General features: G+C 39.1%; 1 protein-coding gene across 14 annotated transcripts in view; it reads left to right on the top strand.

Annotated features, from left to right (window-relative positions):
• Positions 1-13,895, top strand: part of ANK3 (ankyrin 3) — a 591,855-nt gene that overhangs the window by 389,005 nt on the left and 188,955 nt on the right. For all 14 annotated transcript variants that reach the window (XM_061635097.1, XM_061635100.1, XM_061635096.1 and 11 more), the window contains one exon: positions 9,362-9,460. In XM_061635097.1, the coding sequence (XP_061491081.1) occupies positions 9,362-9,460 (99 nt within the window). The remainder of the gene's footprint in view (positions 1-9,361; positions 9,461-13,895) is intronic.

The raw sequence follows: 13,895 nt of genomic DNA, 5'->3' as shown, positions 1-13,895 counted from the left end.
TTTTTCTGCAATGACCAATTGGTTTGACAATAAACTATTATATGGGCTGTATGTATTTATACATCTGCAGTGTGTGCGTGTGTGTATGGAGTCTTTCCAACACCCCTGTGAGGTAGGGTTGGAAACCAAGGCAGCTCACAACAAGAAATAAAGCCATTTAAAATCCAATAACCATAAAAACAAGTATAAACAGTTGCAAAACAGTGTAAAGTGGCATGATTCGGAATTTTGGGTTGTGTGAATGAAGTTGCTTATCACTTGAGGTTGCATTTCTGTCCCTGTTTGAGTAAGCCCCATTGAATACGCTGGGACTTGCTTCTGAATAAATAAATTTAGGATTGCACTATAAATATCTTTACAGTTTGTGTAAATAATAAATATATTTGATAGTTATGCTTATATAAATATTTCTTCATTTATCATATTTTTGGTTTTTGGTTAGGAATCCTGACTGGTTGTGAGATGCTTAGTTTTTTGCCTTATAGGAATCTTGTTGTGGTTGGTATGGTATTACATTTAGGAAAGTGTTACTGCCTTCTGTATTTTTTTTTCCTATTTGCATTTCACTTATCTTTAACCTCACTCCGTTACAGCCATAGAAGCAACAGCAGCATATGCAAGATAATTAACTCCCATTAGTGATAAGAACAAGAATTTATAATTATTATTTCAATTAAAACAAGAGGCTTATCAATACTTTGAAGAGGACCAGATATTTATTTTCTTTCTGAGCTCAGGACTGGGTCTTTCATGATGCCCGGTGTGTGTGTGTGTGGGGGGGGAGCAGGAGAGTAGTCGATAAGACAGACATCCTGGCATTGATAATCGAATTAGCAAGGTATGTGTGGGGTTGTTGCACACTTCCAGGCTCAGTTTCATTTTGAGTATGGAGGTGGAACCTGTGTAGATGTGGTTATCAAAGGGAGAAGAAATTTTGAGTTAAGCAAAGCTCTGCTTTTATAAAACCTAAGAAACATACAGTACTTTGAATGTCTGAGTGCCTGCACCAGTGGAATACTGGAGGAACTTGTAAAACTTGCTGCAACAGTATTTAGAACTGAGCATGTGGTGTGAAAGACTCCTTTTCCTAACATTTTGGCTTGTTTTTCTCTGATTGTGTATTTTTATTGTTTTTACTATATTTGTAAGCTGTGCTGAGCTCTGTTTTTAACAGCAAAAGGGCAGGATATAAATTCTCTTAATCAATAAATACTCCATAGTGTTGGAAACTAGAGTCTAGGCATTTAATGTTGCTTTTAAAAAAAAGATTTCTCACATCTTTCCCCAGTTTTTGGTGGTAATTCCTAGGCACAAAAACAAAACAACTGGACAATCCAAATATTAATATTTATAAGTTTATAAGTGACAGTTTTCCTGCTAAGTACCTGCATGTCATAAGCAGGGGTAGTCTTATACGGCGAGTATATCCCAAACTCTATATTTTAACTGGAAAAGTTGGGGGTCGTCTTATACGCCCAGTCGTCTTATACGCCGGAATATACGGTATATATGAATTCTCATGCAAACTTTGCTGCATACCAGCAAACAGCAAAGCTGTTGGAGAGCTAGCTTAGAAACTCTGTTAGCTGTTCAAGCAGCTCAAGAAGATGGTGTGATCCACAATACCTAAAGCATGTCACAATCAGCAGTCTACTAGGATCAACAAGTGGAGTTGAGAAGCATTCACCCTGTTGAACTTCAGAGTAAGATTATTCACCAGGTCCAGTAAAGCTGCCGCCATTCCATAAGAATTCCAGAAGCAAGACTGAAAAGTGTCAAGGAAAGATGTGTCATCCAGAAATTGCTGCTTTGCTATCCCACAAAGCAGCCAATTTTTCTAATAAAGAGACATTACAACCTATAGTTATCCAGGTTCTCTTTACATCACGGGTGGGGAACCTCTAGCCCTTGGGCCAGTCTTGGCCTACCATGGGGTCCAAGTTGACCCTTGAAGCTATTTTCCCCAAACCACACCCAACTATCCATCAGCTGATAACACTGTGATATCATCTGATGGGCAGGAAGGCAGGTTTAAATCCTGCATTGGCTGGGCACCCCCATTTCCAGCAGCCAAACTGAGCAGGATTTAACCCTTGTTCATCAGTTGAGTGGGATTTAAATCCTGCTCAGTTTGGCAGTGTTCCATTCAAGCCCTTTCTTGATTCAGGAAAGGGGTTGCATGGAAAACCCTACCAAAACAAAGGTTTTTTCCTCCGTTTTAGCAGGGCTTTCAGCACAAACCTTTGGGAGGGGGCTTGCATCAAAAGCCCTGCTAAAATGGAGGAAAAAGATTTTGGGACTTCAAAGCACTTTGCACTTGACTTCATTGTGATATCAGGTGATTGCCAAATTTGACCCACAAGCCTGATCCTGCTAAGGAACTGGCCCAAAGAGCCACTTCTGCGTTCCATAAAGATGGCTTCCCAAAGAGAGTTTGGATGACTCTCTCTTAATAACCTTGTTCAAACTGTCATCCAGTTCATTTCAGTATCATCCAGTTCAATTCAGTATCAATTTATTATCTCCACTTTGGATATCTGGTCTTATCAAGAGCAGAGATGATAAATTGATACTTAGCTGAAATCACTCTCTTCACTTGGTCTTCCATAAGATCCTGATCCCAAGTAACCCCTTCCCTGCTCCTGCAGAGTGTGCTCTGAGACCAGTCATGTGGTGGCTGAGGCTGAACACCTATGCCCTTTCCTTTCTCTTTTCTGTTTACATATCCCTGAAGTAAGTCAAGCCTGACTCCCAAACCTGTAAAAACTGATTTTATATCTCATTTGGGGATTGATTTTTAAGATATGCGAAGGAACCTTTTGTTTCAACACACAGCAGCTGGCAACTGATGTAAGAGCTAATGCATAGCTGTAATAGCCAATAAATGGAGTCCATTGCTGTGACCATTTCCACGCATTGGCAGCTGTGCAAAAGGTCTATCTGTGACAAATCTCACTGTTCGGTTTATTAGTAGCATTCTGAGTAAAAAATGTTTTTTCTTCAAGTAATCCATATAGACTAAACATTGCCTCTCTGATCATTTTACCCCTTTCTCTGTTTTTCAGAGTAAATTTCAGCAATCAAAACATACTTAGTGACGCTGATTAAATTAGTTTGAGTTAGTTTAGCTGCCTGATACTATGCTTGCCTGGATGAATTTGTCACAGACAGTGAGCATATTTTACCCAGGATTAGCAGTAAGTGCATGTAATTGTCAATCTACTGTACTGAAGCTGAATTGAAAGGCCAGCTCTTGCATCTGTAGAAAAACATGCTGCATGTACAATTTTATGATCTCTAGGGCTGGCTGGTATCTTCACAAGTAACTTCAACTTGAATATAAAACTGACTGATCACTGCCCCAAGAACTGTACATTCTTGTTAGGCAGTCTTGCTCCTCCCACTCCTGTCACATGTAGCACAAGTTGCCTGTACTCTGATGACTTGAAAAGGGGTAGGTTGCTGGACATGAGTTGTGGAATAACTTCACAATATTGATTATAACTTGGCAGAGTGGAAGCATTCCTGGTTAAGAGTCTGTGAGGTGAGAAGGAGAAGTCTCCAAAGACTGCCATAGCTCAGTGGTAGAACACATGCTTCGCATCCAAAAGATCACAGGTTCAGGCCCTGGCATCTCTGAGCGGCACTAGAAATAGACTTCTGTTTGAAACTCTGGATTGCTGCTGCCAGTGACTGTGGACAGTAGAGAGCAAGATGGACCAGTGGTTTGACTCAGTATAAAGCTAACTTCCTATGTTTCTATGCCTATCGGTATCCTCTCCCATATATGCAGGTTTACTTGGGCTCATCTCTCTGCAGGCATGGGCATGAATGGATTGTGCATTTCCCCCCCAATAGGAATGAAAAAAAGTATTACTTCCCACACCTTGAGGTGTTCAGATCAGAACAAGACTTTATGGCCAACATGTGCAAAAGCAGCAGCCCTGCTTTGTCTCCTCTTCTAATTATCCTGTTAAGTTTTAGTGATGCAAAGGACATGACACGATGATCATCACAATGTGAGCTTCCCTGCTGTACAGCTGGCAGCCAGTGAAATGGAGTGGGCAAACCCTTGACACAATTATATTTGTATTACTTTAACATTACAGGAAACAGAGGAGGAAAAGATATCAGCATCACTGGTTTCAATGGCAGACACACAGGAGCTATAATACACTGTTTGAATTTAATAGCGTAACTAGTAAACTTACAGTAAATAATGCATACATAGTGATGATGTAGAATTTTGCCTAAGTTGAATATTATATATTTGCATTTTTCAAATTAGGAGCATCAAATTGCATTTTAAAGTTGCATTTTCTTATAACTAATTCCACACTGTGATCCTCTGAACTAGCATCCAAAAATTCAGTTGGGTTCCATGTTTCTCGGAGAAATTCTATACTGGCCTATGAAAAATGGACATTTTAGTTGTTAAAATTTGGATGCTTTTTTGTTGTTTCTGAACCTATTATAAAATGTACAGACCCACATTTTTTACATTTATGTAAACCATTTCCTTAGGTGAAAGTGGAAGCAGCTGAAAACTAATTTTATTTATTTATTTAATTTATTTAAAATATTTCTATCCCGCCCTTCTACTCTATAATAGGGCACTCAGGGCGGCTTACAAAAATAAAATCAAACATGTACATAATAAAATTGTAAACAGTAAAATCACAAAAACATTAAAATAAATTAAAATACATAACATGAGAGCCAGTGTGGTATAGTGGTTAAGGTGTTGGACTATGACCTGGGAGACCAGGGTTCAAATCCCCACATAGCCATGAAGCTCACTGGGTGACCTTGGGGCAGTCATTGTCTCTCAGCCTCATGAAAACCCTATTCCTAGGGTCGCCATAAGTCAGAATCGACTTGAAGGCAGTACACACACATATACACACACATATATACATATATATAGGGATTAGTACTAAAGGGACTACCAAGGTAAAATTTAACGAAGAAGGCATAAAATCAGTGTCAGGCTCTTAACTCCAGTCCTCAAACATTTTGCCTCAAAAATGCTACATCTACCATAAAGAAATCCCCAGGCTACATCATAATGTTGGGGAGAGATTACATTGTGGTGACTTTCTCTGAGGACAACAATGACAGTTTGGTACCAGCATAGAAAAGAGGGCAGAAACTAAGTCACTGTAGTCTATTCCCAAGACTAAACGCTGTCATTCCAAAAGGCAAAGGAAATGCCATAAACTTTTATCCCATCTGCCCTCAGATGGCAATTGTACAGCTTGGTATTCTGGGTAGCAAGTATTTAATAGGGTTGCTATCTTTTGATTCAGGTTTTAGTCTAAGCTCCCCACCCCATCTGCTCAAGCAATAAGTATATGTTCCTCAGTCCACACAAGCAGCCTCTACCCAAAACTTCCAAAATGACTTCCAAAGAATGAGGTGTGCATTATTATTATTATTATCATTATCATTATTTAGATTTATATCCCGCCCTTTCTCCCAGTAGAAGCCAAGGGCGGCAAACAAGAAAACACATAATAAAAACATACGTTAAAATATATTAAAACAAAACAACCATTAAAAACATATTAAAACAAAACATATTTAAAAACATTTTTAAAAAAGCTTTAAAAAGATAATAAATACAGACTTTAAAATACAATTAAAACAAAACATCTTGAAAACATTTTTTCTACAAAAGCTGTCTAGACGTCTTTTTTTGAAAAAAGGTTAAAATATATTGTTTAAAAAAAGGTTTAAAAACATATTAAAAAAGCAATTCCAACACAGACGCACACTGGGATAAGCACCTTCAGGGAGACTGTACATCACCCTAGGACTATAGTGGGCACCTCCGTACCCACGGGGCATCACCCATGTGGTCATTGCACCTACTGCAGGTACACACAGAAAACACTACCCCCTGTAATCAGCAGCAGTACACTTTAAAACATTTTTCTACATGTAACACGTCCAACGTGATTTACATCATGCAGTGCAGCTGCCCAAAATTGTATGTAGGCCAGACTTGCAGAGCTCTCAAAGTACAGATTGGTGAACATTTAAGCAGTATCAGACATAAAAGATCAGGTGCACCCTTGGTAGAACATTTTGCCAATTGTGGACACTCCCTTGCAGATTTTAAGTTTTGGGCTCTAGAAAAAATTCACATGCATAACATTCTGACTTTGTTAAGAAAAGAACTTTCATGGATTTTGGAACTTAACGCCCTTATTCCAAGTGGGCTGAACAAAGAATTGGAATTTCTTCCACTTCTATAAGTTTTTACACTTTGAGACGATCCCTTACATACAGCTGTGAGGAATTGCTTGATCAGCAAACTCAGGGAGACTTTTTAGGAGCGACTGTATATAACCTGGCTTTTTCCATCTTTACCTTTACTAGATTCACTTTTATGTGCAGAATTGTAGTTTATTTGCCTTATTTGTATTATCTTACTATTGAATGACTTTACAGATTCAACATTCGGTACGTGAGTATTCAGATTGGTCTTACTATCCCTGTTCATGGTTCAGATGTATACTGTACGTAGTGATTTGATGCAGATTATTTATTGATTATGTTTCATATTTATGTGTTTTAGCCCCTGACGAAGGCCGAGATTTGTCTGGCCGAAATGCGTTGGGCATATTTTCTTTACTATTTTTAATAAATCCATTTGGAACTTCATCATCTACGTTTTTTCTTTCTGGCATCCCGGGTTTCCCCCTCCCCCCCCATCCTCCTGTTCAGTTCAACTCCTCCCAGCTCACTCACTCAAGTCTCAGTAATGCACACCAAATCGGCACCTTCATCCATGATCAAATCATGGATGAGTGTGGTTTTATTGTGTACTGATCTAGTGTTAAACAACAGCACACACAGGCCAGGGGGAAACAGCAGATGAGCAATGAGGAACCCGTCCATGAGAGCAGTGGGAGGGAGGAACAAGGCGTAGATAACCTTGCCCTCGTGTTCTATGGTAGTTCACCATCTCCCCATGGTCATACCTCCCTCTACCCATGATCACTAACATTGGGGTGGCATCACCTATGTTCCTCATTAAGACTCCTCCAAAACACCTGATATGGACACAACAAGAGCGCACAAGAGCCCACAAAAGCATTCTGTCAGGGATGCTTTGATTTGGATTCCTGCACTGAGCAGGGGGTTGGATTTGATGGCCTTATAGGGCCCTTCCAACTCTACTATTCTGTGATTCTATGAAAATCAGCTTCTGATAAACATCAGGTAAGAGGTTGGTTTTTTGCCAAATAATCACAGAGGTGCTTTGGGCACAATTGTGCCTTCAGTTCAGTCCTAAAAAATAAGAAATTGCCATTATTGGATGCAATCTCAGTGAGTGAGTTTAACAATTAGGAAGGAACAACAGTGTTCTTTCAAACCAAAAGGATGTTCCCCTAGTGTACCATCACAAATTGAATATGAGCACACTATGTGCTCAGAGTGCCTCAGCACCCTTTTGGAAGCATAGCCCTACAGTGCTTAGAAAGGAGGTGATTGACACTGTAAATAAATAAGGGAGATGAAGTGGCACCTAAATTACATGTTACATGGATCTTGTTTATAGCTGTTAGCTCGCTGGCATTCTGGAATTTCATTTTCTCTTCATTGTTATAGCAGTGAGTATTTATTTCTGTTCTGATGGGTACTAAAATGGTTTTAAATCTTGTGTCAATCCTTTGACACATAGGCTTTGTTCAGGTGATCAAATTTCAGCATAGTAAACTGAGATAATGGATAAGCCTTTTGTTGCGTTGCAGCCTTTTTGCTCCTCCCTTTGTAGTGTGAGCAATGAAATCAATCTCTAACAAACCATAGGCTGATTTCTCACTGCACTTTATTCCGTTATTCCAAAGATTTCGTACCTGGTAATTTGCTCATTTCATTTGATCTTTCACACAATGTAAAAGCTAATTCTGGAAATCTAGTGGAATCTAGTGGAAGTTTAGCATTCATTTCCATGATAAATGATTCCAGAAATAATCCGTTGGCAAGCTTGGGAACCCAGAAAATTGTAGGAGTTTTGTGCTGGCTGCAGCTGCTCATGTGACAGGCATCCTGGCTTGCAATGCGTTCCAACCCTTTAAGCATATGTCAATTTGCTTTTGCTCTTTTTTTCCCTTTTTGCCTGATGAAAATTGTACTGGTATTCTGGTATAGGCACGGATAGCAGCTTCCCCTTCCTTCTTTTCCCACACACACCTCTGTGCCCAGACACTAACTCACATAGTGAATTATGGGAGAATTACAGTGTGCATATGTATAATTGGTGATGAATGAAAACAAGACAATGTTTGTGTAAAAGTCATTTGTGTGAAATGCCAGTATGTCGACCAAAAAAGCCACAGTTCCTTAACACAACAGGTATGCAGTGTGAAAGGAATTAGAAATTGGGATGGAAGCACTACCATTTTAATCTACAAAACTGATGCAATAACCCCCATGTGAGAAAGCAACCATAGTTTCCCATTTTGTCCAAATGAGGAAATTAGGGTTACCAGCTTTGCAACAAACCAGTATATTTAAGCATGTCAAACCACTGCAAGGTAACTGTAGCTTCCCAGTTTCAATGAAATGGGAAACTGGTTAGTAAGAGGTTTCCATATTTGATTACTTATGCTGCAAAGGAAGGATTGAAGAGGCTGCATGCAAAATATCTCAGTTTATAAAGCTAAGATCTGATTGTTCAAACCAGGCCATCGAATCTTTGGGCTCAATAAGAGTCTAGGCTTTAAGTTGTATTGTTGACTGAATATATTGTACAGTTATTGAACAATGTGATGGGAAACCAGAATGTTCAATCTTATGAGCAAAACCCAGGTAAATAGTGGGAAAAAAAGGCCTTAGTCTGTACATTTATGGAGTGAAACAGTGTGAGCGCTCTGGGTCACAATCTCCCTGAGTCATCCTAACTACATTGACATTAACTGACATTCTGGCCTGCAGGAACAATGTGAGAAGTGCCAAAGAACCAAAGATGTGAATAAATGTGAGGTAAATCTGATAGGGATAAGTAGCTGCCTTAATGACACTTGAAACAGTGGCATATAGCACAGCACGTTTGTGGTGTGTGCATGTCAGAAAGAAAGGAAAAAGAACAACTCTTTTGAGGTAATAGCAACTATTAAACTATGACCTACTAGGACATGTTTTTCTGGCTAATTTTGGAGAATTTCTCTCTTTGTGGTCCAACAAATGGCAACTGATGTTAAGGAGGAAATATAATGAAAATGTGGCATAAATTGGTAAAGGATTCCCCAGTCCCGTGGGGGAGAAACCCATAGCAATTTAAAAGTGTTAAAGCTGCATCATTCATTTTGCCCCAAAAATAATGGCTTGTGACTTCCTTATTCAATAGGACGGGCTGACACCTCTCCACTGCGGGGCACGAAGTGGTCATGAACAAGTTGTGCGGATGCTGCTGGACCGAGGAGCCCCTATTCTTTCCAAAACGAAGGTAACCTGGAGCTTGGGATTTGTTTTTTTTTTTTTTTTTTTCAATAATTTTTATTCAGATTTTCATAAAACATACAAGACAAAATCATAAAACATTCAAAGACAAAAAACAAAATCAAAAATAGTTAAACAAAAAGAAAAAAAGAAAAGAAAAAACAAAAATAAAAAATAAAGAGTAAAATATTGACTTCCCATTTGTCAAAGATCAAATCAGTTATAAGTCTATAATATATAACAATCCTGTCTCTTAAGTCATATTATAAAATCACTTTCCTCCAGTAGTTATCTTACTTAATCATCAAATCTCATAAACATTACTTTATTCTTTCCACAAAAAGTCAAAGAGAGGTTTCAATTCTTTAAGAAATATATCTATCAATTTTTTTTTCCAGATAAGCATATCGATTAATCCATCTCATTACTAATTATGATAATCTTATTGTCATAACCATAGTCAAAATAAACATTTCAATTAATCCATCACATCAGAATCTGTTAGGTTCAATAATTTCAGTAGCCATTGTTCTATTATCTCTATTAGTTCCATTTTCCATCTTCCATCTTCAGTAGTCTTGTTAAGTCCAGTAATTTCAATATCCAATCTTCCATTATCAGTATTCCATAATAATCTTGCTGTCAAAGCCATAGTCATATAGTAAGAGTCTGATGAGAATTACCTCTATCCCAAATATTTTCTTGCCATCCATTCTGAATAGGTTGCTGAAATACTGCTGTAAAATCATATCTCTGTTCTTTTTTTCAAAATACACTGGGTCATCTCTTAAAAGTTTTTCCATTGTCACATGGCTGCAGTTAATTCCATAGATTTTCTCTATATTGGGCTCCATCACATCATTCCAGTCCAGAAGATTATCCATGCCATTGATAACTTTATCTCTAGAATCTTCATTCATTTCTTCAGAGATAACATTGAGTTCCAAACAATAGATTTTATTTCTAAAGTCCATAGACTCCAAATCTTGTTCCTGTTCCACGTTGGTTCCAATCTCCGGGATCTCCTCTCTCACAGGGACCCCTATTCCAGTCTCCAGGGTCTCCTCTCTCACAGGGACCCCTGTTCCAATCTCCGGGGTCTCCTCTCTCACAGGGACCCCTTCCAGGGTCACCTCTCTCACAGGGACCCTTATATCTTTAATCTCCTGCTTCATTTTACTCAATTCAATTTTCATTATCTCAATCTCATCCATTATTTTCTGAAACATAGTTATTTCCAGATTTTCAGCCACTTTCTTAATTGCCATTTTAAAAGAAAAATATAGGAAAACCACTTCTTATTTCAGCAACAATTGGGTTAATACTCCAAACTTGGTGACATCACAGTATAAACAGAGCAGACAGCCTTATCTCTCCAATAGTTAAGTAAACAAAATGCAGTTCCCAGGATCGAAACAATTAATGGCAATCGTCAAGAAACAGATTCGTCAAAATAAAATAGACCAAAAAGAGAGTAGTCTCAAAACAGTATAATATTTTTCAAAATAAAAATCTGGAATAGAAATCCCTCTTCTGTGTATATCTTTAGAATGCAAATCCAGGACAGCTTTTTGCAACAAAAACAGAGATAAGCTATTAATTAGTGCGTAGCAGAGAGAAGTTATGGCTCCCCAGTGAGATGTCAAAAACTGATCAATCTGGCAAATCTCTTTTAAACAGCAACAATTTAAGTCAAGTAAAAGAAAAATATAGAAAGAAGGGTGCTTGCCTGTTAGTGCGTTCTCTCTTAGAAGATAAGATGAACGTTCGCTTTAACAGATAGAGCTTGCTGTTGAAAATCCGTCCCACCTTCGTCGGCTGGACCTCGTCCCATAAATTAATGAGATCTGGTCGTCCCAACAAAAATAGGCTTTGAGGTTAATCTCTTCGTTTCTCCCTACCCGGGAGAAGTTTAATCAGTCAAAAAAAAAAGAAAAAACTGACTGATATATCTGAATAAGCTTCTTTTGAGGCAGGAGCCCGTCTCAAAAGCAGGCACAGGCTAAGTCACCCTTCCCGGAAGTCCGGAGCTTGGGATTTGGAAAATAATAGAGCTTGACCAACCTCCAATTATCCGTATTTGTATTCTGGGATGTGTCGAGAACTTCTTGCAAAGATAAATTCTGTACTCAAAGTAATTTGGTTGGAAGTATGATTGACAGTTGTATTTGGTTGTTTTCCAGCTTTAGACCAATTTTGTGCATTTGTAGTTGCCATAGAGAGGTAGTGGAATGCATGCCCAGTTTTTTCTGCTCCTATTGTTGTTGTTACTGTGTTTTAGAGTATTCAGAGTGCTTCTTTGTATATATTGGGGAAAAATGGACTGCCTTCAAGTCGATTCCGACTTATGGCGACCCTATGAATAGTGTTTTCATGGTAAGAGGTATTCAGAGGTGATTTACCATTGCCTTCCTCTTTGTATATATTACCTTGCTGTTATTCTCACAACAGCACTATAAGGTAGACCAGTATTATTATCCCCAGAAGGAAACATAAGTGACAAATATGTGTAAATTAATTTTTAAAAATAATAATACCAAGGGAGCAATCCTAATTCCACCAATCCCTCACTCCGGTATGGCCAGAACCATATCCACAGCTCTGCTGCACACAGTAGCCGAGGTGGAAGGTTGGGAGGACAGATAGATCACTGCAGTAGTCTGGAGCTGGTGCAACAATCAGGCCAGATCAGGCCCAATGGTGTCACATCATGGCAGCAGGGCCAGCTTGGCATCCAATGGGATTCTGGACTGGCTTGGCTGCACCCCATCCCTACCCTTGGAAAGCCCCATTTTGGGGCTTTTCCATTGGCTTCCACTGGCAGAGATCCCATTGGTGGCACTTCCCAGCCTGCCTGTTTGAGGGGTGGGGGTGGGAGCTCTGTGCTAGTGGAGTGACAGTGCTGTCACTCTGCAGACTGTGGCCGGTGAGAAGTTGATGGTGGCCAACAATAAAACCTCCACCCCATCCAAACCCCCTCCCCTGGCATAAATTGGGTTTTGGATTGCTCTGTTAATTGCAAACAGAACCATTTATGTATATAAAAACGTTATTCATTAAGTTTTGAAACAGTTAATTTTCTGTTCTGTATGTTTGTATTTTTCTTGATAAAGATAATTTGTACTGATAGCTGATACTTGGATTTGATACTTTTCTAATATTATAAATATGCACACAAGCACATACACACACACGTATATATCTCATGCATACACATATACGTATATATGTGTGTGTGTGTGCATACATTGCTCCATGCAGTTGGCCAGTAGAATAAAGTATTCGGATTGACCTGGCCTGGTATAAATATTACGGTGCAAAGAACATAGACACAGGAAATCTAAAGAGGGGAGGGCTGTAACTCAGTGGTAGAGCACCTGCTTGGCATACAGAAGGTCGCAGGTTCACTCCCTGGCATGTAAGGTAGGCCTACGAACATTCCCTGTTTGAAATCCTGGAGAGCCGCTGTCAGTCAGTCCAGACAATATTGTGCTAGATGGGCCAGTGGTCTGACTCAGTATAAGGCAGGGTCCTATGTTCCTAACTGTGAAACTAGTTCCACTCGCCCAAGGGGCCTTTGTGCTTGAGTTTGCCAAACAGATCTTGCCCCCGTGTGGCATTCAAACTGCCTTTAACAAAGGAGGGACTTGGCAAAAGCAGCTTGTGACCTGGAATTGGAATTGGGTATCAGCAGAGCAAAGGGGGGGAAAGTCACAAATACCACTGGGCATGCCAAGTCCTTAGGCCTGTCTAATTTTAAATGGTTGTAACTACCCTGTGAAATCACCTGGACACCCTTTCTCCTATGAATGCACAAGATCGAGGGTTCGTACTTTCTCTTCTTCACCCTTATCTATTCAGAGTTGTTATATGTTAGTTCTCCTAAGGCTGCAGGTTTCCAACAGCAGTTGTCTGAATAGGCAGATTTAATGGTTGAAGACCCCACCCAGGGATTCTTGGGAGGTATTGGGAAAATAAAAGAGAAGTTAGACAGTGGAATATTACTATAATATGCTATTTATTCATGTCTACACTATAGCTATTAAATGCACACTAGGTGGCCTTGGCCATCATATCGGAATTATAAATCATAAATACATATCAGAAGCAAGTATATTGCACTATATAATTAATATATAAAATATAGAAACCTTACATTTTAAAGTATAAAGCCTACAAGGTACAGCATCTATTAGGCTACACAGTTGCAAAAGACTGAGTCCAAGCTCAAAGTCTTACTAAGACAGAGTTACAAAGCAGTTGAAAATACATACAGTAATACTTCTTCTCACAATCAAATGACATAGATGGATGGGATACAAGCTTCTTGCTTTGACCAGTGCTACAAAAGCCCTGGTAAAGTACTGTTCAATCAGCCCTCCTTTTTTAGAAGCATTCAAGATTATCTCATGGTGTCACAAGTGTCTGAGCACCATCTCTGT

Source organism: Rhineura floridana, chromosome 7 (assembly GCF_030035675.1).
Source record: "Rhineura floridana isolate rRhiFlo1 chromosome 7, rRhiFlo1.hap2, whole genome shotgun sequence".
NCBI lineage: Eukaryota > Metazoa > Chordata > Lepidosauria > Squamata > Rhineuridae > Rhineura > Rhineura floridana.
The sequence above is the reverse complement of the archived record's forward strand: the minus strand, read 5'-3'. Positions and strand labels throughout refer to the sequence as shown.